The sequence below is a fragment of the Nilaparvata lugens genome, chromosome 6 (genome assembly GCF_014356525.2).
Source record: "Nilaparvata lugens isolate BPH chromosome 6, ASM1435652v1, whole genome shotgun sequence".
Classification (NCBI taxonomy): Eukaryota; Metazoa; Arthropoda; class Insecta; order Hemiptera; family Delphacidae; genus Nilaparvata; species Nilaparvata lugens.
In genome coordinates, this window is record NC_052509.1 from 2,642,739 (window position 1) to 2,669,593 (window position 26,855).

The 26,855-nt window shown below is 33.9% G+C and overlaps 1 protein-coding gene across 2 annotated transcripts; it reads right to left on the reverse strand.

Moving 5' to 3' along the window:
* Window positions 1-3,073: 3,073 nt before the first annotated feature.
* Window positions 3,074-25,443, reverse strand: LOC111057204. 2 transcript variants are annotated; one of them, XM_039429938.1, is made up of 7 exons: window positions 25,320-25,443; window positions 24,441-24,556; window positions 15,909-16,027; window positions 12,089-12,208; window positions 9,872-9,931; window positions 5,742-5,892; window positions 3,074-4,280 (listed from the first exon to the last, which is right to left on the reverse strand). In XM_039429938.1, exons 2-7 carry the CDS (start codon window positions 24,464-24,466, stop codon window positions 4,133-4,135), a joined length of 624 nt encoding a protein of 207 aa, XP_039285872.1. In that variant the 5' UTR covers window positions 24,467-24,556; window positions 25,320-25,443; the 3' UTR covers window positions 3,074-4,132. The 2 variants fall into 2 exon arrangements, with proteins under 2 accessions (XP_039285872.1, XP_039285873.1); XM_039429939.1 differs by lacking the exon at window positions 25,320-25,443 and adding an exon at window positions 24,936-25,123.
* Window positions 25,444-26,855: the final 1,412 nt, after the last annotated feature.

Here is a 26,855-nt window from a genome sequence, read left to right on the forward strand (position 1 = left end):
AGCACATAATAGTAGCACTTAGTAGGCATACCAACTCATTCAGATATTTAACAGTTGGAGAGCAAGATCTCATGCTGTCATTAACTCAAAAAATACAATCAGTTGAGGACTAGGATATCTACAATTGGCACACAAATAATTATAAACACAGAAACAAAAATGGCTGATTTGATGGAGGATTTGGATTTATTAGACATTGAAGACTTTTCGATTCCAAATTCACAAGATGTCAACAATAATCCAACCTTTCAACTTTAAAATCATGAATTTCAACATCAGAAGCTACAATAAAAACTTTGAAGAATTTCTTATTCAACTGGAAGACCTGAACTTGGATTTCGACGTGATAGTCTTAACGGACTGCTGGATTGCTGGTGGTGTTTCCTTGAAATCAATTAATAATTATACCTGCCACAAAACAGAAAACAATATTCTACAGAATGATGGAGTAATAATTTATTTCAAATCCGACTATTTTGTCAAAATAAAAGAAATTGCAGTTAGGCAAGCCAACTGTCTGAATATGCATTTAAAAATTGAGAAAGATACTTTTGTTAAACTTTTGTTATAACAGCGTTATATAGATCTCCATCACACTTGGACTTAACAGAATTTCTCATTGATCTGAGGCAGATTTTGGATGATAATGGAAAGTATTTTCACATCGTTCTAGGAGATTTGAACATCAACACAAAAGAACCAAATCAGCACAGGCAGCTGGAAGACTATGATAATCTACTCAGTGAATATGGATTCCTACATTGTATAAAGCAGGCAACTCGTATTGGAAATAATAGCGCTTCATGTATAGATCATATTCTGATAAACTTTAAAAAAGATATAATACCAATAGTTTTCCCAAATCTATTACAGATCATTTTATAACTATTCTGGGAATTAAATATGATGCGGTGGAACACAATCACAACAGAAGAAAACCCTACTATGAAAGTATTGATTATAATAAACTTTCATTAGCACTAACAAATGAGACCTGGAATTCGTGTACCTGCAGGAATGCGCTGATAGTGCTTTGAAGAAAATGATAGAAATACTGAAGAAATACACAGAAGAATGTAACGTTATTAATAGAGTATCGCACACAAAAAGAAAAATTAAGCCTGGATTACAAATGGATTAATACATCAATAAGGAAGAGAGATAATTACACAGACAAAGCAAGAATAATACAGCGAATCTACAGCTTAGAGAGTATTATAGAAGGTACAGAAATCTACTAACAACTGTCATAGAAATGCGAAGGAACAATACTTTTCAAGGCGATTTGAAACTTCCAGCAACTCTAAGCAAACATGGGAAGTAATAAGAGAAATAACTGAAGTGCAACGGCCAAGAACACAAATCCACCAAATCAACTTGAAGGGAGAGAATTGAAATTGGGAGATGATGGTAAGATATATGGCAAATTCTTCCAATGAATTTTTTATTAGTATTGGATCAAAACTGGCTCAGGACATTCTAAATAGCGATTGTAATGGCGCAGATGAGCATGCGGCAGCTGATCAGATAGTCTGCCGGTCATTATTCTTTACACCTGTCAGTGAGGACGAATGATAAAAATCATTCATAGTCTTAAGCTAATAGTGCACCTGGACTCGATAATTTAAACCGATTTTTTTCAAAAGAATTACTATACTTACCACCAAGCCTTTAACACATATTGCAAACAGAATTTTTGAGGAAGTGTTTTTTCCACAGTGTCTTAAGGAAGCTGTCATTTCCAATCTTCCAAAACAGGAGATAAGAAAGATATGAATTGCTACAGACCCATATCATTACTAAGTACATTATCAAAATTTTTGAAAAGTGTATCAAAACAAGACTGATCAGATTTCTTGAAAAAAATAATCTTCTATCGCCAAACCAATATGGTTTTAGATCTAGTCGCAGTACAAATGATGCTATCCACTATGTGACCACTCAGATTGCCGATAAAATAAACACTGAAGAGAAACCATTAGCAGTATTCTTAGATTTAAAGAAGGCTTTTGATACGGTGTCACATGACATTCTTCTTTCAAGGCTTGATAACTATGGAATAAGAGGAGTCGCATGGAATCTTTTCAAGAGCTACCTATCAAACCGAACACAATGTGTCAGAGTCAATGGATGTATAAGCAACAAGCTGACTGTAAAGTTTGGAGTGCCACAAGGACCAGTACTAGGACCAATTCTTTTCCTTCTCTACATAAATCCATTATGCAACATGGAAATTAATGGATCAATCACCACCTTTGCAGATGATACTGTTCTACTGTTCTCTGAGCCGACCTGGGAGATGACCTGGAGAGAAGCCGAGACTGGACTTCAGAGGGTGTCTCGCTGGTTGAGTGAAAATCTGCTAACATTGAACCATGAGAAAACCTTCTTTCTGACCTTTTCGGCGACTCAACATGGACAGCCAACAGGAGATGAGATAGTAATCAAGAATCAACGGAATAACACTTCATACACAGTTCGCAGGAAACAGTCACAGAAAACCTGGGAGTTACAATGGACTCTTTTCTGCGCTGGGATCATCATCTCAATGAATTATGCGGGAGACTGAGGAAGACTATCAGCAGATTCAGGATTCTGAGGAACTGGTCGACAAGGGATGTCTAAGAGTTATCTACTTCTCTCTAGCACAGTCCCTCATGCTGTATGGGATTGTGGGATGGGGAGGTGCAAGCTCTTGCCGCTCCCGGCACCCTTCTCCGCTCTCGAACCGCTCCTCAGGGTACAGAACTGATCATGAGGGTCATCAACCAGAAGCCTCCACGCTATTCATCAGACCAGCTATTCAATGAGTTTGACGTGATGGATCCAAGACAGCTTTACTCCAAGGAGTCACTAAAACGTCTCTCACGAAAAAACCTGTAAAACTCTCCTGCAGGCGGAGACAACTGGCGCGAGTTCAAAAGACCCTAAACTACTAGTCTCCTAGTGCCTCAGCACTCTGCAATGTGAAATGGCTTCCGAAAAAAAATCAAAATTACTTTTGAAACAGACATTCTGACACAGGAATTCTCATTCAGGAGCTCTCCAAGAGAAACCTTGTATTTTCTTGACAAAATGCGAATTATGGCACAAGTATATTAATCAAGTACATTATGAAAATATATTTATAAACTCACATGAAAAACTACAACTTTTTCGTTCGGTGATACGCATCACATCCAAAATCTCAGTCTGGTCATGAATCACATACTAAATACTGGACTGAAACCACTAATCTTATTGAAGTAATATTCACTACCAAATAAAACATTCAAGCTAGCGTTTACACAGAATACTTGGAATATTCAACATTAATTTCATAGTTCAGTTGGTGAGAAAATTCAAAATTAAATTTTTAACAGTCTCTAAGAAGAATCCGAGATGACTCTCCAGTTGAATAGTTGAAAAATATAGACTTTGATTGAAACAAAATATACTTTCAACTTTTTTAAACAAAGAGGAAAAATCAAGATGCTCTAATCTTCTATGACCAGTTGAATATTTGAAAAAAAACATGGAGCTCAAAATAAAAACTAGAGGAACTAGTGATTGAGGTAGCATTACTTTGTCTAGTTTGACGACCGATCCTCAACTTCCTGTCATCCTAACAAGGCGGAAAACTATTTTCGAGTATTTTTGCCACTTCAATTAAAATTCATAATGAAAAAAATGATCCAGTATCTTTTATATTTTATTAGTGCATAACATGTTTCAAATCGTGAAAGCCTTTTTGAAATGTCATGGCTATTATGTATTTTATTCGAAAATTTATTACATTTTCTACACCAAAATGAAATGGTATTATACTGAATGATATTCTAATGTATTTCGACTTATGGATTTGAATTTAGGCGATAACAAATATTCAGTGAAGGTTATTATATTCATTGTAGGCCTATAGGTTGGCAGGAAATTGAAGATCAATATTATTGCCGCTTCAATTCAAAACATTCAAACCTTATAACTATAATTCAAACCAAAATCAACCTTCACTGTTATGTCCTGTTCTTACTTCATGTCGATGAAAATAACATTACATGTTAACACATGACATTATTTTTGTAGTAAAAGTGGGAACCTAACCTAACTTGAATTAATCGTTGTCGTAGAATGAGGCTCATCTATTTGAAGTTTACACAGACCTCATATCATTTGATCCGGCCGCTACTTCGTCATTGAGTTCACAGAGCAGCCTCCGTCCCATGTACACATAGTTGCGGTAAAAGTTTACGCATCTCAAAGCCTCATCCATATTTCTGAAGTTGATTTTTGCGTAGCGACTGAAATAAAAATAATATATAAATGTCAATAGTAATAAAAAATCAATATGAATATTAATATCTGGTCACACATTTTTGATTGAGCATCCCACATTTGAGATCCTCCAATAATACAGAGTGAGGCATCATAATTTCATTTTCTTAATGCTTACTATTCAGTTAGAAGATGGCGTAGCGCGAAGTTAGTAGTCTAGTCACTTTCGAGAGGTGGTTTTTGAAAGTTTTGTTGTTGCACAGTTCAGTCGCCATTATGCGTTGGACCAGAGAGGAGTAGGCCTATGCTTTTGCTGTTGAGACCTACTTTTTGAGTGGCTGTTCCACTCACGAAGCACAGAGCTTTTTTCAGGGCCTTTCGGAATCGGTTTAATTATCCCCGTTGTGCCGTGTTCCAGGCCGGAAAACGATTTTTTGTGGAATACTACATTTAGAAAAACAGATAGTACAACAAAACAAAGATTTAACTTGCACGGTCCATTAGATCACGTGAAAACATTGAGACAGTGAAAGCTTAAATTTTTTAAAAGTTTTTTTTTATATTTTATTCGTCAAGAAAATATATTCTTGAATGATTAAATAATAAATTTTCATAATTGAGATTAAATATTTTTGTAATAAGATATTTTCGCCACACTGCACAGAAAGCAGCTGTTTTCCAGTCTCTACGTAGATCTGAAAGACCTTGTTTGCAGACGACGTCAGAAAAGGGTTTCTTTTCCGGTCTAGGCCAGAAAGTTGTCTCTTTCCAGCCGCTCATGGAAGTAGTTAATAAGTCATCCGCTAGATCGGGCGAGTGTCCACTTTCATCATCAGCTGAAGTCGCCATGATTTCAGTTCCAGTTTCGAATCAAACTAATTTGCTTCGCAACCAGTTTTATTCAATTATTTATTGTTGATTAGTGCATTCCGAATTTTCAAAAATGCTTGAAGATGACTGTGGTATTCCAAGTGAAATTTTAAAAGAATCTGAAATCCTGACTGCAAATCTTCTACCACTAAAATCAAAAGATAGGTACGATAGCTTAACGAGTATTCTTTATTTTGTAATCTTTATTTATTTTGTCAGCAATACCTGTAGTGTGGCGAAAAATATCGTTCGCACCACGGGCAAAAATGTTTTTCCAGCTCGAAATCGGTTTTCAAGTCCGAGGCCGTAGGCCGAGGACTAGAAAAGATTGAAAAATCTCATTTTCTGCTCTAGGTGCGAAATATACTAATTCATACACTGTTAAAAAACCATGTGACAACGTTTTGCGGAGATAGAAAAGTATGCTTTGACGAATAATAGAAAAGGATAGCAACACCAATACTAATTAAATACTGCCATTATAACGTGGTCCGCAATATAGGGAGAAGAAGTAGTGCCTTGATATTCTATTCTAGACAATAAAGTACGACTCTAGTTGATCAGAATAACTTTAAATGAGATATATTTCTATTCAAATTGAATAAATATATACTTACACAGTCTCGTGCTTCATAGAGGTACACATTTCAATCTCGTAAGGCCAGACACCGATAGCTTCGTATACAATTCTATAAGTGTGTCCCTGTGCGAACCACTGCGGCAAATTGACAAGTAGCACCAATATACACTCCGTCTCAACACACTTTTCTGCAAAAATAATCCATCACAAATTAAATACAACTACCATAATAATTGTCAGAATATCTTTCTAATAGGGGCAGACAGAGGATGAAACAGATAAATAAGTGGGTGATACAAAAATTTTTCTTCGACATCAGTCAAATATTATAATTACTAGTAATTTATTGTTAACTTCGATTTTTGTAGCTTTGATTATTATTAATAAATTTTTATATTGTCTAAACAGCTGATACTCTCACTCAGCGGTCAGGGTATTGCCCTTGCTGGGTGGTGCCATGTAATTTTGATTTATTTGTAAAATAGCATAATATTATAATCTAGAATATTTCTTTTGTAAGTTTTTTTTTGTTTTGTATTTTGTTTTTATGGGCAATAAAAATGTTTAAAAAAAATGAAAACCAAACAAAGTAGAATGTATGCCAAACAATTTTTTCAAACTTCAATTACATAAATTTCAATTTATTAGTATCTGAAAATAAATATTTTAATTAAGGTTGCCTTTCAGAAATTATACAAGACTAAAATTTCCTGAATAGTTGAATATCTATAAGGAAAATGATCAAGTAAATGATCGATTATTTTATTTGTTCACGGTCAAGCCATAGGAATATAAATACAGAGTTACGGCGAAATTAAGAGACTTTGATGTCATGACTTTGAGGCAATTATATATAAAAATGTTGATAAAATACATTAATAACTATATACAGCACTTTGAGGAATCTGACAGGCCATGTTATTCTTATTCATTCAGACCTAACATAGTGAGAAAATACAAAGTATATCACAGCAACCTGAGTATAGTCAGGAGACAACTTATTTATGCTAGCTCCAAGTTAGTCAACATGGTACCTGAAGAATTTCTAGCTCATTGTCAAAATATGTCGAGATATGTGGATAATTTTTTTCAAGAATTAAGGTTCCTGTCAATACCTTAAGTAAATAAGATAACCATAGCAGATTACAATATTCTGGTATTTTTGTTTTTTATTGTGTCACAATTTATCATATGATACGATATATGTATAAATATTGTTTTAATCTGGTTTTTGATGAATTACTCTATTCAAAGATATTTCGTAGCAACTGTTGTTTATTTTCTTTTCTAATGAGTATTTTCTTTTCTTTCTGTATTGAATATGGCTTTTCTAGGTTTTCCTGAACTTATGTTTTTTTTCATTTCCTTTTTATTTTTGCTAGTATTTAATAATTATTAATTTTAGTTTTAGGATGGCCTCCCACCAGCGAGCAAGTTTTACTTTTGCTGGTGGAAATTTTCATTTTCATTAAATATTTCATGCTGTGTATTAGAATAGTTAATTTTTATTATACCATACTGTATCGTGCATGTTGTATGAAGATGGAAATAAATAAATTTGAATTTTGAAATAAATCAAGGTGGATGAACAATAATCTTTAATATTACAAAGGAAGGAATTGGATTGAATGTACTGGATACGAAATAAAATCTCTTCACTTGCATGGACTGCTTTTTAAAAATTATTAAAAGCAATACAAAAACATGAAGTATATTTGAATAGACTTAGAACGTTGTCAAAAATCCACTTTAATTAAATAAAAATTAATATTTTACAGGAGCATGCTTTCGTGAGTGGTCACACATCATCAGCCAATGATATACAAGTTAAAAATTAGTCAGATAAGCTGATGATGTGTGAGCACACAAGAAAGCATGCTCCTGTAAAATATTAATTTTTATTTAATTAAAGTGGATTTTTGACAACGTTCTAAGTCTATTCAATTGAAAAAGTTCCACAACATCAACATGCACACTACAAACTTAATTAAATGAAGTATATTCATGTACAGTACATACATATCATGTACAGTACTTTATGTATTCATATTGTTTTTTAATAATTGTATACGAAATGTACATTTGTGATGTACGTACCATCATCATGCCTGAACTACTGAACTGATCAACTTGACATTTTGCAAAAAGATTCTTAATTTACCGAGGGTGGTTATAGCCTGAGCTTATTTTTACAATTCGTCAGGTTTTCAGTACGTCAAATTTTCAGATTGTTATACTATTTGATTGAGTGGTCATCTATCTACAATACTTATAAAGGAAGGAATTGGCTTATACATGTACGGGATGGGAAATTCACAATTGACACATAATCAGTTATGAACTAATGAACTGTTTCATTTGCAATTTTACATAAAGATTATGAATTTACCGAGGATGGTTAAAGGCTTATTTTTATTTATCAATTAATTTTTTTTTAAATAATTTTCTATTATTCTTAATTTTGTTTGAACAATTAAGACAAATTGATTCAATTTGTGATTCAAAGTTCATGAAACAATAAAAGCCAGAGCTTACTCCAAGAGATTCCGTGGCGTAGTAATTGGTACCACGCGTGACTCATGACTTCGTTGTCACAGACTAATCAAACTCACTTTTCTTTTTCTGAGAATTGTTAACCCCGACGTGGATTTATCCATGTAAATTCAACAAAATAATAGAAAACATTTCATTTATTTTTTTTATCAGAAATTGACAATGGTGTAATAACCAAACCCGGTCTTTCTAAGTATCAATAAATCTGTGGTTTTTTGACAATTTCTCAGTCTTTTTCATTTATTATCTTTCCGTTTCCTGGACATAAGGAGATTGCATTTTACAACACAAAATTTTCCCCGGTACAAAGCACAGTTTACCTGCTAGTAAATGATATTTTTTCAAACAAGCTTGCTAGAAATGCGATGCTAAAAAATACCAGTTTGAGAGAGCACAATTTCATATGCTTGTAGTGTATAATTATTAAAAATCATAGACGTAGGTATTTGAAAAATAAACCAAATGATGGATGTTCACAATGTTTCACAATGTTTTGAGCAGAGCAGTATTATATGCGGATGATACTACCTTTTTGAATGTCTCTAATGATATGGCTAAGCTCTCAAATGTTGTTAATAACTCACTTGATGAAGCAGGAGTCTGGCTCAGAGCAAATGGATATCTTTTAAATGCTAATAAGACTGAAAATGTCATATTTAGTCTGAGACCATATGATAATGAATATACTCAGCAGGATATTGTAAATAATGTTAAATTTTTAGGGGTACACATTGATCATCAACTGACCTGGGGAAAACACATTGATTATTTAAAAGCTAGGCTTTCAAGAGTCATCTAACTCATTGGACGTCTGAAGCAATGTGTGACTCCACATAGTGTGAGAATGGCTTACTTTGCGTTTTTTCAGTCCCTTATTAAATACTGTCTTCTTGTATGGGGCAATTCTCCGAGGGTTGCAGAGATATTGAGGTTGCAAAAGAAAGTTGTTAGAATTATCAATGCTTCAGGTCCCTTTGATCACTGTAAGCCTATATTTATAAAATTAAATATTAAGACTGTCATCGATCTTTATATCTTTGAACTTGCTGCTTACTCTTTAAAGAAATTACCAGAAACAACTCTTAATGAACATGTCCACTCACACAGCACACGTAATAGGGGTAGAATGAATTTCCAATATTGCAGATTAAGTAAATCTCTTAATAGTCATTGTATAATGTACAAAAAGGTTTACAATAGTTTGTTGGGGTTCATTAACAAATATGATAATATGACTTTTCTCAATAAATTGGATATTTGGCTGAGTGAAAATCCTTTCTATGACATTGAGGAATTCTTTGAGCATCCACATATAATTATTTAGTGTTAAGTATTAGAAGTGCTGAAGTGTTGTTTCAATCAATTCTGTTATTCAATTCCAAATTTTATTGTCTGTCCTGGTGTTATTTTTATAGTTTATTTATTTTTAATGTTTAAATTCTATATATATATATATATTATGTTTTATTCACCTCAGCTTTAGACTAAGGACTATGCTCCGTTTTCATGACTTTGTCAATACATGTATAATTGTGAACGACAATAAAAACATTTGATTTGATTTTGATTTGATGATTAATTTTTAAATAATTTGAAAAATGCATTTAAACTCACCCACAGCAAGTACGTCATTGCGATTGGTCAAGAGTGGTGGTTTGCTGGTGGCTTTCCTTCCTGAAAAAACGTTTCCTTATTATTATTAAAAGTTTAAACTATTACAATGAACTATATCTATATCTATAATATAATAAATGAAAGAATCGGCTTATACATGTACGGGATAGGAAATTCACGAATGACGCATCAACGTCTAAAGTAGTGGACCGATTAACTTGAAACTTTGCATATATATTATTAATTTACCGAGGATGGTTATAGGCCTATTTTGAATAATTCATCAAGATTTTAGTAGGCCAAGTTTTTAATTAGATCCTTGCGGAGCACGGGTTGCCTGCTAACAATTTACTATAGTTTGTGTAAAACAAGTTGAGACTTGGCCCTCCATCCCAAGAAATTACAGGGTTGCCAAATCGTGTAAAATTGCAACTTTCTCAAATTTCCAATTTAACGTCAGAATTGGATGTATAATATCATCCCCGATATCCTAGTAGTGCTAAAAAAGTTTCAGGGTTGAAGGATTAAAAGGAAATTCAACTTTTATGATAAAATTGGAAACATTGCGAAAATTTGTTTTTCTTTTGAATATCACTTCTCTCAGAATCATGTAGCGTCATAATGCGTAATAATTTTATATCAAATCAACGGGGAGACCGTCTCCTTTCTATTGGTGTCTGGATCATTTTTATCCGACCCATAGATATTTTTAATTAATAATTATGCTCGTCAATGTCGAGACATTTCGAGCAGAAAACATGAAATTTTCGACATTTTAGAAACTTTTTTGTTTCAAAAGATAAGTAGGTGGTGAAAGCGAGAAAGTTTCTCAGAAATAATTGAAATTATTTTTTCAATTGTCAAAAGTAGTCGGAAGATCGTATTTTGGTCTCAAAGGAATTAGAAAGTTAGAAGAGTGGCTGCATGGTATGCATTGTGCAACAAATTGTATGCTAAAGGCTGGCAATTTACTAGATTATTTGACTGAATTATTTCAAACGCAAGCAGCTGATTGCCTCTAGAAAGGCTCTAATGAAACACCGTTTGGATTATTCAAGGCGAGGTTGTCATTTTCACTATTATTATGATCATCTGGCTTGCAGTTGCTGAATTTTTCAATCGTTCTGTATTTTGAATTTGTTGATCCCAGCTATTGATAGCATATGGCGGCACACCATTCAGCCGCTATCCTTCACTTTGAAACTCCTGAGAGGCCAAAATACGTCCTTCCGAGTACGTTTGACAATTGGAAAAATAATTTCAATTATTTCTGAGAAACTTTCTCGCTTTCACCACCTACTTATCTTTTGAAACAAAAAAGTTTCTAAAATGTCGAAAATTTCATGTTTTCTGCTCGAAATGTCTCGACATTGACGAACATAATTATTAATTGAAAAATAACTTTGGGTCGGATAAAAAAGATCCAGACACCAATAGAAAGGAGACATTCTTTTAATATAAAATTATTACTCATTACGACGCAACATGATTCTGAGAGAAGTGATATTCAAAAGAAAAACAAATCTTCGCGATGTTTCCAATTTTATCATAAAAATTAAATTTCTTTTTAATCCTTCAACCCTGAAACTTTTTTAGCACTACTAGGATATCGGGGATGATATTATACATCCAATTCTGACGTTAAATTGGAAATTTGAGAAAGTTACAATTTTACACGATTTGGCAACCCTGTAATTTCTTGGGATGGAGGGCCAAGTCTCAACTTGTTTTACACAAACTATAACAATCTTACTCAGCTATATTCCAATTCCCATCAGGCTATTTTCGTCCGTTGGACTATATTTGTAGACTTTTAGGGCCAAGACACAAGAAGCGGTTTTTCATAAGATTGGCTGATTGGGTTCGGGAATCTGCTGATAATTAGCCAATAGGAGAAACTCATGCCCTGCCGATTCGTCTGCAAAAATGCTTCGTGTGGCTTGGCCCAAGCATTAGTTAACAATCAAACTCAATCGATACATTCAAGAAATAGTCTATATTAATTAAGTGCTTGGAACCAGGAGAGAACAGACATTAAAAATTATAAATCCGGTTAACATATCCAGTAAGTAAAGAATAGGTTAATTTAGTTGAATTATGAACCACTAGAACTGGTTTTGTTATTGCTATAATATTAATGTAACGAAAAAACTGAATAATCGACAAATTTCACAAAATGAAGGATCAATAAATAGATTCACATAAAATAACACTTACGCGATGTACCTCCGGAAGTCCCCAGTTTTGGAGCAGAAGTGGGAGGATTGTTCTCTTGATGTCCATGATTTTTGTTCTTATTTTTACCACTAGCTGCTGCTTCACTCACAGCTGATTCAGCTAAAAAATCAAATTCGACGGTACTTCATTAACATTGACAAATCTTTAACAAGTATACTCACACTTGAAAACTACTAAAAAATTTGAAAAATGTGTTGGAATAAATATTAGAAGGGTACTATGATTTTCAATGTTTATTATATTATATATTCAGTATATGTATGGCCCGGGTTGTCGTGAACACCGAGCTTAAATATATCCCACTTATTTATTTATTTATTTATTTATACATTGATAGATACAATATCATTCTCAACTATGAATGATTGGGAAAGGAACAACAGGCTTGAAGCCCAAAACTGTTCATTTCCCAAATTTGAATAGAAATTGTCCAAAAATAGGTTATGTTTACACTACACGTTTTTTGTCAAATTTTGAGTCCAAAATATTTATAAACTAGGAATTTAGAATTTAGGAAAGTTGAAAACCAAATTAAATAATAATACTTCACTGAATCATCACTAATAACTGAAAATACTGTATTAATAATTGAAATTTTTAAAACGCGAAAAGAAACTCAAACGTACTCCTAAAACAACAGCTGATATACTATACACTGGTAAAACCTCTGAGACCATAGTTGAGCAAGCTAGGTCACTAGACATTCATTTATTTCAACATAAACTAAGATCAAGACAAAAATGAAAATGAAACACAAAGTAAAGCAGTGAATATCGATGATATCGCTGGCTTTCTATGAATTTCTGTTCTGCTTGACTAAATAATTTATACCTTAGAATTCTCGCACATTAATGTAGCTACAAAATTCCTAATCTAACATCACATTGTCGGTTAATTTTGTTATTGCTATATTTGGAAATTTCTATCGTATTCTTTGTCAAACAATTTGTGCATTTTTGTAATTTCTAGTGTTAATTTTGAATATTGTTAATATATTATCGTAGTAGGATTTTTTGTAATGTTCGTGTTTTTATCATCTATTCTGTTAATCAAGAATCTATTATGTATCTGATTGGGATAGTAACTTCTATTTGTATGATTACTTGCTCAAGAACAAATAATTAAACTATTTAATTTGACTAAATAATAAAAAAACCATTGTTTCTTATGGGGTTGTTCACACATTGGGAAGATGTAAATTTGTGAATACTCCCAGAAGAACCTATAATATTTTATTTCTGGCCATAGGAGCAGAAATTAATTGGAAAGCGGTGTTGTAGTTACGGTATACAATTAATATACAAAAATGATATGTTCACTTGAGCGATTGCATTCTCTACTTATTCAAATAATGATATAATTACTTGAGCAACAGCATTACAATACACAATATTACAATGATCAAGCCGGAAACCAATTAAAGTTCGGATAAAAATTTGAGGGTGTTTGTGGGAAATAAAAAAAAGTAAAGTAAATTCGTATGGCTTTTGAATATATAATTTAAGCCGTCAATGGACCTTACGACTGTAATACTTAAGCCGGGACCGACAGTTTAACGTGCCCATCCGATAACACGGGAGTGATCTGGTTAAAAAAACTTTTGGTATTGAGAGGGTTTGAACCCGGGATCTCTAAGCTGCTACGCAAGCACTCTATCCACTAGACCACGGATCACTCCTTTGTGGGAAATGAATTGGGACAAGATGATATTAGGTGTTTTTACAGACGCCAACCCAATCAGAGAGCATCCTACCCTGCCGACTCTGAAAACGCCTAATATGGTCTCGGCCTTAGCTTCAGGTGGGTATGGAACCACTTGAATTGAAGATGGGATTCCAGTGAAATGTGATTATCCTAACAACTATCAGGCTCGTATTACAATAATATGGCATCAGTGGGTCGCCAGAGAGCAACCATTGGTGGCCGCGTGTCAGGGTAGACACACGAGACGTTTTTCGATGCAGACTCTTATGAAATAACGTTTTGTGTGTCTCTGCCCTTAAGTAGGCCTACGCTATGACAACAGGATTGGCAGCCGGTGGCAATTAGTCTTTCGTCTTTTTCTTCTTGATGAAGAAGAGAATTCGGTAACCGAATGAGATACTGAAAGCCGGAATTAGTTGCTTTATTATAGCTTCAAAATTAACTGCTGAATACAACACAAACATATTGGAATGTTTTTGGAATACGAGGATTGCTGCAATATAAGAATATTGTTGAAAATGTAGGCCCATAGTCCGGGCGCAAATGTCATGAATAAGACGCTCCGTGGTCATTTTTGAGTAACAGCCATGGAAGATGTCTAATTTCTTTGTTAGGTCTAGCATAATAAGGATCGTGATGATAAGTCGAAATCACAGGCAAACACCTCGGAAACAAGATGGCCGCCAAAATTTTCAGGGTATTGCTATATCTCTTGTATTTCAATAACCGTTCAAGATATGATTCAACCGTTTTTTAGACAAAAATATTTTTAAAATCGTCCTCTACAATTCATGTTTTACAAAATTTTCCTCTAAAACGCATATCTTTTTAGTTATAACCTTCAACAAGCCCAAAAGAACTTTTCTTCTAAATTTGTTCAAATTTCATTCCATTATAACTTTTTTGTGCAAGAGATACAGAGAAATTTCAAATCTATGAAATTTAGAGAGTATTTTCAACTTTGGAACGATATATCTTCATGCGATGTACGTCAAAATATGAGTTCTCCAGCGCCCTCCAAAGAAAACCCTGCATGATTTCTGGTGCGTTTTTCCATACGTATGAAGTTGTAGGCTAGAACTATAGAATCGATTTTTTATGACTACTTTAAGATAGAGACTTGCAATCTATTCGTCACAACAAGACGAATAAGAATATTGATGATGGAAACAACGAAAATATTCGATATCATTGAAAAATACAAGATGGCGGTCGTTATTGACAGAATTTTTTATATTGTTTGTTTTTCAGTTATTGTGAGAGATATCGGATTGGTTTTACCAACATTGTTTAGAATTAACCAAACAATGATGTTCTAGAGAATGATGTCATTTCGACAACTTTCTTCATTATTTATTCAACTTCAAAAACTTGAAACATATATTTTTCGGAACAATATTTCACTTTCTACCCTGTATAGCCTATGTAGATATAATAATATGAAATATTGTCCCCGAAAAATGTATGTTTCAAGTTTTGGAAGTTGAATAAATAATGGAAACTTCATGCATATGGAAAAACACACCAGAAATCATGCAGGGTTTTCTTTGGAGGGCGCTGGAGAACTCATATTTTGACGTACATCGCATGAAGATATTATCGTTCCAAAGTTGAAAATACGCTCTAAATTTCATAGATTTAAAATTTCTCTGTATCTCTTGCACAAAAAAAGTTATAATGGAATGAAATTTGAACAAATTTAGAAGAAACGTTTTTTGGCTTTTGTAGGTTAGGCCTATAACTACAAAATATGCGTTTTAGAGAAAAATTTTGTAAAACATAAATATTGTAAAGGACGATTTTGAAAATATTTTCGTTTAAAAAAACGGTTGAATATCTTGAAGGGTAATTGAAATACAAGCGATATAACAAAACCCTGAAAATTTTGGCGGCCATCTTGTTTCCGAGGTGTTTGCCTGTGATTTCGACTCATCATCATCACGATCCTTATTATGCTAGACCTAACGAAGAAATTGAGACATCTTCCATGGCTGTTACTCAAAAATGACCACGGAATGACATTTGCGCCCGGACTAGTACCCAGATATTTAGTTTTACTATTATTGCATTGAAAATTTACTTGTTTTTTACTCACCCAAGGAATTTGTAGATCCCTGATAACTACGTCGATTTGCGTTAGATTTATTATCAGAGTCATATTTAGCGTCAGCGCCTCCCTTCTTTCCATCGGCATCTTTGGACGACCATTTTTTACTTAAAAGAAAAGAAAAATCGTTAATCTAAATAGTGATTATCATGGATTAGGCCTACATGTAATGATATGATAATCACTTGGTAAAATACTATTAACAATATTATAACTATAAAATATCTTATTTAAACTCAAGTAAGAAGTAATTACTCTTTTTAGCCAGCCAGATTACGATGGCTAATTATGTACTTATGCACAATATGATTCAAAGTTAAGAGCATGAGTCGTCATTTGCTTTTTTGAAAATTGAAGATTCATAAAAATGACCTATCTTCAAGGTTGAGTAGCTATTTTTAAATTTTTGTGAACTCAAATATAAATCACTAGATACAGTACAGAACAAAAATAATACCAGTAATAGCCTACATAAAAATGTACCCTTTCAACATTTATTTTTTATTCTTGCACAATATGTTAATAACTTTCAACATTTCTCTTTGGCAGTTTGACTCAGTGGTCGCGCTGATATCACTTAGATAAGCTAAGAATCATACGCCTGGTACTCCCTTTGGAAGGGTGACCGCTTGAGAAAACTCCTCTGAATATTATTCATGAGTTGTAAAATCGCTTCCCGGTGGTTCGGAACCCACCTGAAACTGTAGTTTCATAGGACCTATGAAGGACATGCATGTCCTCCCGTTAGTGGCCAGCCTCACACAACATTTTTAGATCCTTCAAGTATGAATGAACAAAATGAATTTGTTCAGGGCTATTAAACAAAATAAATCTGTTCATTATTTTGACACTCACCATCACCCTTGAGAATGGCTTGTTTTGCTGAGGGTAATGCCCAAATGAGCACTAGGCTTGTGCGTGGGTAATGAGGCGGATGATAATGAGAGATAAATGGACCATGAAGGATGAAATATAATTTATTAGTTATTTTTAACAAGAATGAACAGTTAATTTCTCATCAGATCAACGGTATCAGCAATATTTTATAGAAGACAATGGCAAATCTGTTCTCCTCTCTTTCTATACTGTCATTATAACGTGGACCTTACTATAACCAATGGAACATTATAGAGTGAGATTCTCCTGAAACTGTCAGCATTGTATGAATGGGAAACACTGATGTTATTTATATGGAATGCTAACAGTTTAGAGTGAACCTCACTATAAAATTTATTATAAGAATAGTTATTTGTGCAACTAGTGCGCAAAGTGACAGTTTGCTGCACCGAAAGAAACGTTTACGCCCGAGTATAATTATAAATATCGGGGACCGAGCTTCGCTCTAGAGTACAAAAGCATAAAAAATTGATTACGAAAGAAATTATAATAACATTCATACAGAAATGTTCTATCTAATCACAGTAAATTGAGATTAATTCCCAGAGGAATGCAAAAATTTCCCTCACAAAGGCCCAGTTGCACAAAAGCCGGTTAAATTTTAATCCCGATTAACTTAACGTGAACCAAATCAGAGAAAACCATTTCAAAAAGATGGATCTACTGGAATTAATCAGGATTGAAAATAACCCGGCTTTTCTGCAACCGGCACTAAGTACCTGATTTTGACACAGTCCCACACACATGAACCACTCACTTCCATCACCAATATACAACGAAATAATTATCAGCTGTTTTCCCAGGGATGTGCCTGGTTTCACCAACCTCGATCAAATATAGCCTAGCCATGGTCAAAATTTGATCACTTGTTCAAACATACAACTGTTCCACCAACCTCGGGATTGATCAAAACTCCGTCGGTCAAATTTGAACATGGTCAACTCTTGTAGCTGTACTTTTCTGAAGTTGGCCAACATGTTTGCTGGCTTGCTATTGGCTACATCTGATTTTTACGGATAGAAATTACTGAGATATTGCAATTTTTCAAATGCTAATAAATTAATAATTATTATTAAACGAAAATCCAAATTAAATTCTGTAATATAGTAAATATGGTAACACTCCATGATACTCAATTTCAGTTTTGCTGCTCATATTCAGAGGGTAATTTGCGCTGAATGCTCTTTTCACTTTACCGTCAGGCCGTCAAAAATTCAGATTACTGTACTTTTTTTCTGTAATTACTGTACTGATTTATATTCATTATTTCAGGGCAGGCCCCCTGGGCACCCTTCTTATATACGAACCTGGCACAGACGTTTTGTATAGTCACACATCTACATTAATTTATATTTCAAATTTAAATTGAATACTTTCGTACAAAGAATTTACAAATCACCATCATTTTTGACAGTTTTTTTCATGAACAAAAGAACATTCCAATTCTAATGAGATACATTGAAGCAGCAAGGTTGATCTAAGGATTGAATAATATAGGCCTACTGTGTAATAAAAGAGTAAAGCAAATCTTTTTCAAAATCTTCCTTTATTTTCTATACTATAATAATTTACTGATTGAAAAATTCTGAGAACAAACCTAATAAATAACTTACTACAACTAAATTCAATCGCACTAAAAACTTTGAAATTTTTCATTGCGTCAAAAACATAAATGGTAACCTACAAACAAGCAAGGAAATTGATGAACCAGTCTTTTGACCGTGTTCAAATAATTTGATCGCCCGTTCAGCGGCAATCAAACTTGACCATTGGTTTGACTGTGGTTAAACTCAACTGGTGTTGGTGGAATAAATTATTTCTGATTTGACCAGCTGATAGACTTTAACCATGCTCAAATGCCTTGACCAAGGTTGGTGAAACGGGGCACTAGTGCAATCGAATCTTTATATTATAAACCTACTATGTTCTGAATTTCGTGAGAATCGTTAGAGCCGATTTCGAGATCCGGTGAAATACAAACATATAAACATCCAAACATATAAAGAAGTTGCTCGTTAATAGTATAGGATTGATATTAATAGAAATTAATTATTAAATAATCAATATAAAATAGTAACAAATTAATTAAATTGACGATTATAATTAATATTAATTAGCCTATAATTATTCACATTAGAATGCTAATGATTTGTAGTAAACAACTATGCTACATCATTAAAAGCTTACAGAGTTGAAAGCAGAGAAAAGTCGGGAGAAAGTAATAAGCTACTTCGAGTTATCATTATTGCATGTCTCATCGCTTGCAATGAATAGTCCACACAACAGCTGATTTATGATGAATAAGTCTGATTCTCATGGTAATATTGGCGTTCGAAAGAGAATCCTTTTTCTTTTGTACTAGTAGTTCTGTGAACCTCGCGCTCAGTAAGTTACATTGACCTGTTGTTATGTTTTCTCAAAAATTAATAAATCAAATACTTCATCACTCCATCGGTTGCGTGGTCTCCTCTGTCGTCTTCTGCCCTCCATCCTGGGGCTGCCTGTAGGCCATGGCCAATCCACGCGGTCGATGGTCTCAGCAATGCAATGCTTGCTGGTGAAAGGTATGCAGCGCTATTCCTGGCCTTAAAAATTGCTTTTGGCATTTGATGTTCTGCTATTCTCTCAACATGACCAGCCCAGCGCAATCTTTGTGATTTAATAAAACGGACCACATCCCCACTTCCTAGAATTTCATTTATTTCATTGTTCGATCTTTTTCTCCACAATCCATTGTCGTTGACACTCCCACCCAGGAGAACATCAGATCATACAGATGTTGATTTTTTATCACTTTTCTGAACTGGACAATCACAAATAAAGTTGGTGGACCTATCAAGTCGGTTTCAAATCAATCAGCTAGACTCATTACTGGCCGACAGTCAGATAATAGCTAAAAAGACTAAAGAAAAGTTCTTACAACCAGTACTACATGCACTGCAGACAGGAGAATCTGTTGAGAAATTGGGTTTCCATGACAATGAACAGGATGGATGTATATTCAAAGGTTGTAGGGTACTAATACCAGAAACGCTTCAACGGGTTCTACTCAAAGAACTGCATGTTGGACACTTTGGTATGGATAAGATAAAAGCTTTGGCTAGAAGTTATTGTACATGGAAGAACATAGACAAGGACATTGAAAATATGGTAAGGACTTGTAATAGTATATTTCGCACCTAGGGCCGAAAATGAGACTTTTCCGGCTCGAAATCGGTTTTCAAGTCCGAGGCCATAGGCCGAGGACTAGAAAAGATTGAGAGCCGGAAAAACATTTTTGCCCGTGGTGTGAACGCTATTTTTCGCCACACGAAAAATAAACTCTATACATATAAGAATAATTGTTTATTAAGCACTTCCAAAAGCAAAAGTGGAAGGTCATAGCTCTAGCAAATCTGAGGTAGGCCTAATCTGAATATCAGGAAATTGTCCAAGTATTTTTATTTTTTATTCTGATTTGTCTAAATAACCTAAAAGATTATGTTCAATTATGTAAGAGGTTGAGTTTATACTTTTTATTCTTCCAAATGACAATAAGATGATATTGTTATAAATGTTTTGATTCTTGAATAATAAACACAAATAATGAAAAGTTTTTCATCAGCTGTTTTAACACACTTTGGCCAATCTGAATGTCAACGTCAACAATGCTTGTTGTCGTTGACTTCGGAAGTTTAAGTTAGAAGTTCTATCCTACTCTGAAAATCGATTTTGAATAGTTTATAATATATATCTTATCTGTATTTTATTCATCCAAATAAAATGATAGTATCTTATTGCAGGATACTTATTCAATTCTAGAAGCATAAACTGATTCCGTTTCATAAACCATTTTGTAAACACGTTCACATCAAATTAGAATCAGCTGACTTCAAGGTTATTTTACAGCCCTAGGGCCGTAAAACTTTCACCGGCCTGGTCAGAAAACAATCATTTTCGGCCTCCATATGATGCACGAAAACCAGCTCATTACATCCAAGTGGGGCGAAAACAATGTTGTTTGAAACAGAACCAACCAAAGAAAGAACCAAATCATACATGGCTTGCTCCTCAAGGACCATGGGAGAGGATACATATCGACTTTGCAGGACCAACACAAGGACAGGTCTATTTGAATGAAAAAGACTAAGAAATTGTCAAAAAACCACTGATTTATTGATAATAGAAAGACCGGTTTCGGTTATTACACCATTGTCAATCTCTGATAAACTGAGACCGAAACCGGTCTTTCTAATTATCAATAAATCAGTGGTTTTTTGACAATTTCTCAGTCTTTTCCATTCAATATGAATAATTACCACAATATCAACTACAAAAAAAAAAAAAAAAAAGGGCTATTTCATCATAGTGAATTTATTTACCAATTGGACTGAAGTAATTCCCACTAGAAACACGTCTTCAGAATAGTGTATCAAGGAGATACAAAAACTATTCGCCGCATTTGGACTAACCTTGGTTTTGGTCTGGGACAATGGGAGTCAATTCACATGATTCACTTTCAATAAATTCTTATCTGAAATTGGAGTGATACACAAAACAACGGCACCTTACCACCCATCTTCCAATGCAGGGGTCTCCAAACTTTTTTACCCAAGGGCCACATTGTTAATTCTTGGGAGGCTTGGAGGGCCAATAACAAGGATGTACGTGGAATTTGACTTGTGGGGACACACACGACGGGGGATTTGAAGAGTGTAAAATAATTATATTTCCATTTAAATAATACGAGGAGTTTCATGTAGGTTTAATTAAAACACAGGAAGAAACAAACCGATTCATTTCAATACAAAATCCAATTTATTAAGTGTAAAAAGGTCATAAGAAAACTTGACAATGCATGAATTTAGCAAGTTAAACAAAATGATAACTTTTTTAATAATAATGAGACAACTTGACAATACACGAATTTACAGAAAGTTACCAAGCTAAAAGAGAATACTTAATTTTAGTGAGAAGATTGCATTTCTTTTCCATTTAGAATGTCCGCCCATTTAGGATCAAACTTTGTGGTTCCGATCATTAATTTTTTTTCAAATGTTCATCTGACAAGGAAGATCTGTATCTGGATTTAACAAACTTCATTTTTGAAAATGTCTGCTCACACTTGAAGGTAGATCCAAAAAGAGAAAACATAGCTTTAGCATGGTTTTCATGTTTTTAGAGTCTTTTTCTGGGAGAGACATGTACAGTCCGTGCAGACCATATGCTAATATCACGCGATGGTTGATCGCTGCTTGTTTACAGCTAATTCTACACTTATTAATAAATGGAGTGGCTAGTAAGAGAAGAGTACTGAACTCTTTGTTGTTGTTTAAAAATGTGTATAAATATATATTTTTAAAAATCTGTAGCAATAACTCTCGGCGGGCCGGATGTGGCCCGCGGGCCGTAGGTTGGAGAGCCCTGTTCCAATGGACAAGCAGAAAGATATGTCCAGACCGTAAAGAATTCATTGAAGACATTGGAAGATGAAGAAGGAAAACTGTAAGTTAAACTCATCAGGTTTCTTATGCAGCTTAGACAGTCACCCAATGCAACTGGATCGAACGCCTACAGCTTAATGTACGGGAGGGATATTACGACACGTCTAGGAATGCTGCGGCCACGGTCTAATACAGGAGCTGGAGCACACGAAGGAACTAGAAGACCCAGGCGAGAGACAAAGTACAGACACGAAATTATTCGAATTCACGACTGAAGTGGAGCTTTGAAGAAATAATTGCAATAGAAAGTGAAATTATATATATATAAAGTGAAATAATGGATGGTTCAATATGGAGAGGACATATTGACCAACTCCTCAAGTGAGCAATTTTAGTGGGGAGAAATGTCACATGGTTACAATTTATGGTTGCTATGGGCAATCAACTTAATGATTAACTTGTTTATAAGTAATTCAGTTTGTATTCAACTATATTAACTAGTAGTTCTGTGAACAGTAGACCTCACACAGTTTTCTCATCCACAAGTATCTGGTGTCACCTGTTTACCGGCCCGGCCTCTCCAGACATCTGTGTAATGCATGCAATGAATAAACCACTTGTCAGCTGATTGATTATTGATCGAGCGAAGTGATGTCTAAAGGTGCGTACAGATATACGCGCCTCCAACCCGCTCCGCACTTGCACCGATCATGAACGTTACGGGAGATGTTAGCTTTTCTCGCGTTCCACTCTTGCTCCCCGGTCGATCATCAATCGCTCTGCTCGAGTGACGTTCGATTGCGGAGCAGAGCGAAAGTCTGTACGCACCTCATGATTCTAGTCCACGGTTTTGCATTTATCTTTATGTTTATATGTTCCGCAATTACGACAAAACGCGGCAATAGATTTCCATGAAATTCAACAGGTATGTTCCTCTTTAAATTGCGCGTCGACGTATATACAAAGTTATCCTTGAAATTTTGCATTTCAAGGATAATTGTCCGAGCGATGTGAGGTCTAAGATTCAAGTCCACAGTTTTGCATTTCTCTTTGTTTATATTCATGTTCCGCATTTACAGCGGAACGCAGCAATAGATTTTCATGAAATTTGACAGATATGTTCCTTTTTGAATTTCGCGTCGACATATACATACGGTTTTGTGAAATTTTGCATTTTAAGGATAATACAAAAGGAAAAGAGTCTCCTTTGAAAGCTGATATTACAGTAAAAATCAGACTTTAGAATTATTTATCACAAATCAGCTGTCTAGTGGACTATAATACTACCCGTTCAAAGACATCGAACATCTTGGAAATGAATCTTTCCATCAACGTTAGTACAGTTGTCTACTAACTTTATCCTTTCCATAAGCTGAAGCCATGATTCTAGTTTGGAGTTATTGATAAAAAACAATTTTTCTTCTTTTTTAATCTGATTAGCTTATATAATGTTTAGCTCTATATGTTTATTTAGGATTTTTTCTAGACATTTTGAATTGATAAATTATTTATTCAATTTATTGCCAAAATTTAACAACGCAACAAATCAAAGATTAATTAATCAAACACAAGAAAATAAAAAAAATTAACTACCCAGAACTATGAAACTAAAAATTGTTTCAGGCAACACCAGCAAAAGAAAAGTCTTTGGCCGCTGGTGGGAGTCGCAAAAAAGTCCGATTTAAAATGAATACTAAAAATAACACAATACAAAATAAAGTTTATGACAAGAAAAAACTATTTCATATCACTGCAAAAAACAAGAGTAGCCTAATACAGTAACAAATTTTGAGAGAAAAAACAAATAAGATTTTCTAATAGAAAGTGGAGGAGGATCTCCGAAAGATGGGGATAATACCATGTGACCGTGATGTGTGCTAGAGGCTAAAGCTCACATCGATCTGTAAAGGCAGATGAAGAAGATACAGAATTTTTTTTCTAAAAGTAGCTCATGAGTTGAGGCGTTATTAAAAAGTCTTGAATTTTGCATGACTTCTGACAGCTTGACGACAGTTATTCCAACAATCTCGTTTGTAATAGAATAAAAAAATGTTTTTATTCTCCTTTACATTAGAAATTCGTTTGCGATCCATTGCTTAAGGTTAGATCTAATTGAAAAAATGAACTCATGTATGTTAGTATGAATTGTCAAAACAAGCAACCAAATTAAAATTGTGAAAGCTTAAAAAACGTATCTTACTTCTTTCTTTGGCATTCTCTCCTCATTCATAAATGTGATTCCGTATGATCCATATCTATTCGGAAAACACTCATCCTCAGCGCTCATGTTTGTGATGGCCTTACAAATACAGTAATCTGAAACGACAATTCAAATTTCAACTGCTAAATTCAATTGTAAAGTAAGCTTACCGTTGTTATTACAAAACAATACATTATTTATTAAATATTATAAACTTATTATATATTTGGTTCTCCAAATACATTATCAGTTCTCCAACTCAGAGGGTCACTAGTGTTATATAGTCTATTATTTATGAGATTACTGGCTGATGACTTTCATTAAAAATGTATAGCTTGAAATGTATAGCTTGTGTTAAACCAACAGAATGATAGGGTACTAACTTGACTGAAAATGAGATTGTGACACTTTTTCGTGTTATTTCAAGTGCTAAACATTTAAAGAGAAGTTGAAATGCAAATTATGTTATAAAATGTCATTATAAATACAACTTACTTTTGCTAAAACAATAAACCTTCAATAAATTCAATCAAGATAATAGGCTACCGGTACTAAATGTTGTTACCGTACCAAACATGCGATTATTCTTGTTACTGTATTTTAATGGGAGTGACCACCGAAAAAGAAAAATAAGTTTTAGTTTGAAGTGTTGAAAACTGAATTGAAAAAACATGATTGTTATAAAAACAAAATATCAACACATTTTAAAAAGTAAACAACTTTCTGTAAACATGCTTTAGCAAAACGTCAAGTGAAGCAAGCTTTATCAAATTGTAAGATACAAGTGGAAAAATGAAATCATTAATGAGTAGCCTACAGTAGAAGCAAGAATTTGATAAATAAATAATATTTCTTATCAAATTTACATTTCAAACTTACCCAAAAACAAATTGGGTAGGAACAGGAACGTACTCTCAACTTTCCGAAAAACAGGAAATGATGAAGATGAAGAACAAGAAGTGAAATTACATGGCAGCCAACTTAACCACAATTAATATCTCAAGTATCATTGAAATCAAATATTACATTGGATTAGATGTGATGATTTAATAAAAATTTTGATATAATCTACATATCATGATTTTATGATGATTGAAATTTATTATGAACCACTATAGATATTTCTATTGGAATTTTCACGTTTTTGAGAAATGAACACGTTACCAACCTAGGAGAGCAAAAATATTATTTCTTATAGCCAAGGAGCTAAAATATAGTAAAGTATATTTACTATAATAGTGAACTATGGTTTACTATATTTTAGCTCGTTGCTTACCTAAATACCTATTTAGGAGGTCCTGCTTACGCCCATTGTTTGTCTTTACCAACGAGCTAAAATATAGTAAACTATAGAGTGGCTGAGTGGCCGCTATTCCTGTTACGAATTGAACATGGGCAGCCATGACAGAGAGAGGCAAAAGCGGCGGAAAATTTGAATGGCCCTATTGATATAATGGAAACTTGCATAAAAGACAAGGTGCAAATCAGTTATATTTAATAAATACTACATTGAACATTTTAAATATATGTATTACAGCTGTTATACATCCATAAAATTAATTGTTTGAATTGCTTTACTTGAAGCCTTGGTGAAATTAATGTACCCCAAGTTACAGTGTTAATACTGCTTAGCCTTACAAGTGCTCTACTAAGTTAAAATGCCATACCGTAACTGCAGAATTATGATTTTAGAAATCGAATTATTTTTTATGCTATTTTGAGTAGGGAATTTGAAAAAACCAGTTTATGAAGACGTTTCTTTGATACCAGCTTACAGTACTTATCTACATTATCTCCAAGTTCAAAACAAGAAGGCAAAGTATGATAGTCAAAAAAATAACAAACTAAGGTGGAAGGCCGGTATTAGACGGTCATATGCAGATCATATGAAATAAGTTGTAGGAAATCATATTTTCATCTTTTTTCATGTTACCATCAAATACTATTACTATCTAATACCGGCCTATAGTGCAGTCCACGTTATAATGACAGTATTTGATCAACTTTGGTGATACTATCCTTGTCTATCATTTGACAAAGTAGGTAGTACTATCCTTTTCTTGCTCCACAACAATGACAAATCTGTTTTTGACAATGTAGAAAGATAATTAATCAAGGCAGAGAATCGGGCAATGCTGTTCTCCCATCTCAATCCACTGTCATTATAATGTGGATCTCACTATAACATGATCATATGATATTAGCTTATGTCTATAGTTCATTCCAGTCAAGTTTGCAATATCATCATCATCATAAATATAATAATTAGTCATAGAAATCAATTTAATTCACAGAAACACACCTATTCCTGCAGTGGCAGACTGGCAATAGAGGCTGTTCTTGTCTCTCTCTGTCATTGCTGCCCTTAGTTTGCCATGTAACACATTGAGAGTGCTGAAAGCACACCAACAGCCG

Coding starts and splice junctions, on each gene's coding strand:
- LOC111057204 (XM_039429938.1), bottom strand. CDS start 24,466: ATGAGGAGAGAATGCCAAAGAAAGAA. Junction 12,209..15,908: donor GGGATCTACAAATTCCTTGG/GTGAGTAAAAAA, acceptor TTGATTTTTTAG/CTGAATCAGCTGTGAGTGAA. Junction 5,893..9,871: donor CAATGACGTACTTGCTGTGG/GTGAGTTTAAAT, acceptor TTATTTTTGCAG/AAAAGTGTGTTGAGACGGAG.